Source organism: Sitodiplosis mosellana, unplaced genomic scaffold, assembly GCF_009176505.1.
Source record: "Sitodiplosis mosellana isolate CC-2019 unplaced genomic scaffold, AAFC_SMos_1.0 Smas_scaffold_5879, whole genome shotgun sequence".
NCBI classification, from domain to species: Eukaryota; Metazoa; Arthropoda; class Insecta; order Diptera; family Cecidomyiidae; genus Sitodiplosis; species Sitodiplosis mosellana.
Window position 1 is genome coordinate 1 of NW_022601121.1, and position 3,641 is coordinate 3,641.

Below are 3,641 nucleotides of genomic sequence, written 5' to 3' on the forward strand. Positions count from 1 at the left end.
ACAATAACGAAGCAGCAACAACGAAAATTCCAACAAATACGAACGAAAATCATAGCGTTCAAATTCTCCGTGATAACAGCACAAAAATCGACAAAAGTTACTAGAAGTATGATTAATCCAAATATGACCAGAAAAACAGAAACAAACCACGGTGATTCATCTGCAATCATAGTAAGCATTAGTTGAAGTCAACAATAAGCTTATGATTCACTTAATTACCAGCGGCATCTTGATTGTCATAAATATCGGTTAGATTATGGAGACCCAGGGTGAGTATTAAAATGCCAGTCACCTAAAATCCATCAAGAAAGGCTCATGAGAAACTGTTCTCGTGAAAGGAATTACTCATGATGAAAGACTTACAGAGAGAACACTTTTGACGAAGATATAGATGTATTTTAAACTATCATCGTGACCACTAATACTGTTCTGTTAAATTTAAAAGAAATTCAATAATAATAAAAAATCACATAATATATTTGTCTACCCAATATGCACGAAAGGCACAACAAATTGTCGCACATTCAAATAAAATGAACAGATGAACGCAATCACACCAAATAACCAATCTCTGAATTAAGTGCGCAGCAGCTGTACCTCCGCGGCCTTATCAGTTGCGGTTTGATAGATTGAAAGAATCAAAATAGAATTGAACAAAACAACAACTTCCCGTGGTTGTGTCATTTTCTTCGTCTGGTTTTGAATAAACATATAAAACACATGGCTTTTTTTGAATTTTATCCACACAATTGGTTTAAATTATCAACAAAAAGCAACACTTACCCTCGTGGAAATATCATGGAGTGTACAGTAAATCATAGCCGAATAAATGATTAACAAAATCAGATGAATAGCAATTTTAGAACATTTATTTCAACTCTTCAATTAAACCAAGAAGAACTATTTTTATACAAAAAAAAAATTGAATTGAAACACTCTTTTGAACGTATTTATTGCAAAAAATTCACAAGCCAAGTAATCAGAGCTAAACCGAAAACATCAATGATGCGCTGACAATGAATAATTTTAAGCTCTACGTAAAATCAATTGTTTTGTTTTTCGAATAATCTCTGACATTGTGAGTATTGGCAATGCAGGTCATCAAGAGCTCACATTACGATTCCGTGTATCACGATGAATACGACGAGTGCGCATACCAATATAACCACACTTAGAAGTTTGCAGTCATTGGTTTGTTCCAAGTGCTTTGGAATATATTCGGTATTTTTTCTCATTTCCGATAGACAGTCTTCAATAAAATAGACGGTAAATAACCAGCATATGACCTGGTAAAAAACAGAAATTATTAGTTTTCATTCAATCATTTTTAATTCGAATATGTTGTCACCTACATGGATTAGAATAGTTATGCTGACAATAACCGGTAATGTAACATTATATTTGAAAAAAGAGCCAAATACTGAATTCAGAGATAGCTTTTTGTAGCGTACATAGATTATTGTTGCAACTTGCACAACAATGAAGAATGTTAGCATGAGCAAAGCCTGTAAATTAATTTGGATTTTTAAAAAAGCATGTAATTTTCAGTTTTCATTACTAATTTGTTTTACTTACAGCAAGTGAGGCACCTAAATCCTTCATAACTACAGCATAGCAGCTAGTAAATGCGGTTAAGATTATCCAAATACCGAATGTGAGTAGACAAACTGCGATCCATGTATATGTATAACCACCTATTGAAAGTTTAAAATGTTTAATGAATCTAGTCATAACTCAACGGTAAACTTTCATTTTACCGAAAAAATTCACAATTGCAATTGTAGAGAGCACCATGCCAGTAGCCTGAAAATTATTATACATTCATTTCATACAGAACTTAGTTCAGGAGAAAAATTCAGTAAAATTTACAAAAATCATAAATGAAACATTAATATAATAATTATGTTTTTCACATGTTTCTGGCATCTTAATCGCCGCACGTACATTTCCCTCGATATCCTTTAAAATAAGAAAAAGAATCATTATTAATGAATCATCATTTGATGATGAAAAATCATGTCTTCAAACTTTTTTTTATAGATATTTTTGATTGCATAACATTATAATAGAATATGTCGAAAGAACAACTAATTATAAAGCAAATATCAACTTTTTCTCCAGTTTTGCGACAAGGTTTTGCAAAGTATTTCTCCATTTTCACTGAATTATTCGATAGAACTTTTACGAAGCAGCGAATCGTTTGTAATGTTTTTACTAAAAAAATTAATTTCAACTGAACTTATGCCATGTATACACACATTTCCTATAAACATACTGTGATAAACAGCTAAAGTGACGAATTTAAGAACTGCTCTTATCTCATCTTCAAATTCTCTTGGGAATAGAACGACATACGTTTTTTCATTGGAATATTTTTGTTGATTTTTCAATAAAATGTCGACATTTGTTTAAAATAAAATGGAACTCGAGACCGAATCTCATGATACAATCTCTTGCTGAGTTTCGAAAATGTTTGATAACAAAAATTAAAAACGATATACTACATTCGAAACTATATAATAAAAAAAATCTACAGAAATGAATTTTTCTTTCTTTTTGGTCCTGCGTAACGATATGAGTAAGCATTAATACAAAAAGTACACAAAAAATTGAAAAGTGATTCATTTTCCGGTTGTTCAGCGCAAAGAAAGAGATTATTTTTTTCTTAATATTTCACGTTTCGAGTGTAGTGTAGTGTAATGGTGTCAGTTTCGACCAGAATAAAAGTCACCAAGCAAGCGACTAATGCACCGAAATTGAGATATTTGTTCCATTTGGCTCCTTGCAGCTCTTTGGCGTAATGGTCAGGCTGTTGTTCCTTTTCCGAAATGAGATTATCACACAGACGATAGGAAAATACCCAGCTAAATGCCTATGAAAAAATATTCATTACAAAACCAATTGAGCATATTCGATCTTCAAGGGAAGTCAAAAATATGTGAATTTGTTATCAACATACATGAATCACAAAAACGGCGCCGACGAAAATTTTCAATGTATCATTAGTTTTAATTAAATGGCCCAATATCGAGTGCCATGTTAACCTCATTTGCTTGATATGGTTTGCTGTCAAAAGTTGTATAATGATCATGATATTTTGCATCGTTAGCACCTATAAAAGACATTGGACAATTATTATGAAAAGCAGGAATTTGGTGCATTTTCATTTCACTTACAAGGACGGCTACGCCCAAATCTCTGATGAACACAGCACAGTAGCTACAATATGCGACTATAACAGCCATTAGACCGAATATCACAACCGAACATGAAGTGGTCCATGCCAATGAATCACTCTCTGTAATGGAAATTAATCATGTGTTAATGATGACTGCATAAGTCATAATTTGTTTCATGAAATTTCCCTACCAAGACTATATTGATAACGATGAATATTGCAGAGATTCTTAAGCCCCACCATAAAGAATATACATCCAGTTGTCTAGAAAATATGGAATTATTTGGAAAAAAGTGGAGAATTTGTAATTTTATAGAAATTAATGTAAAATTGAAATGAAGCTTTTAATTCAAATTTTATGAAACTTACTGCAAGCATAGCTATCACAAATATATGTGGTGACTTCGATCCATCATCACTACGATCTTCTAACTTCGCATTTGGAATATGCACATTGCCTTCA

The 3,641-nt window shown here is 32.1% G+C and overlaps 1 protein-coding gene and 1 long non-coding RNA gene across 3 annotated transcripts; both read right to left on the minus strand.

Annotated features, from left to right (window-relative positions):
- Positions 1-42: 42 nt before the first annotated feature.
- LOC129573022 (uncharacterized) lies at positions 43-565 on the minus strand. Its single transcript, XR_008688544.1, has 4 exons — positions 488-565; positions 364-429; positions 220-292; positions 43-160 (listed from the first exon to the last, which is right to left on the minus strand). It is a non-coding gene; the product is annotated as an uncharacterized LOC129573022 (long non-coding RNA).
- Positions 566-847: 282 nt separating this feature from the next.
- Positions 848-3,641, minus strand: LOC129573021 (uncharacterized; the record flags this gene model as incomplete). Of its 2 annotated transcripts, XM_055453162.1 has the most annotated exon segments (10): positions 848-1,286; positions 1,353-1,505; positions 1,576-1,694; positions 1,758-1,803; positions 1,870-1,959; positions 2,111-2,872; positions 2,960-3,112; positions 3,177-3,298; positions 3,370-3,442; positions 3,548-3,641. In XM_055453162.1, coding segments are annotated over 6 exon segments (630 nt in total). In that variant the 3' UTR covers positions 848-1,109.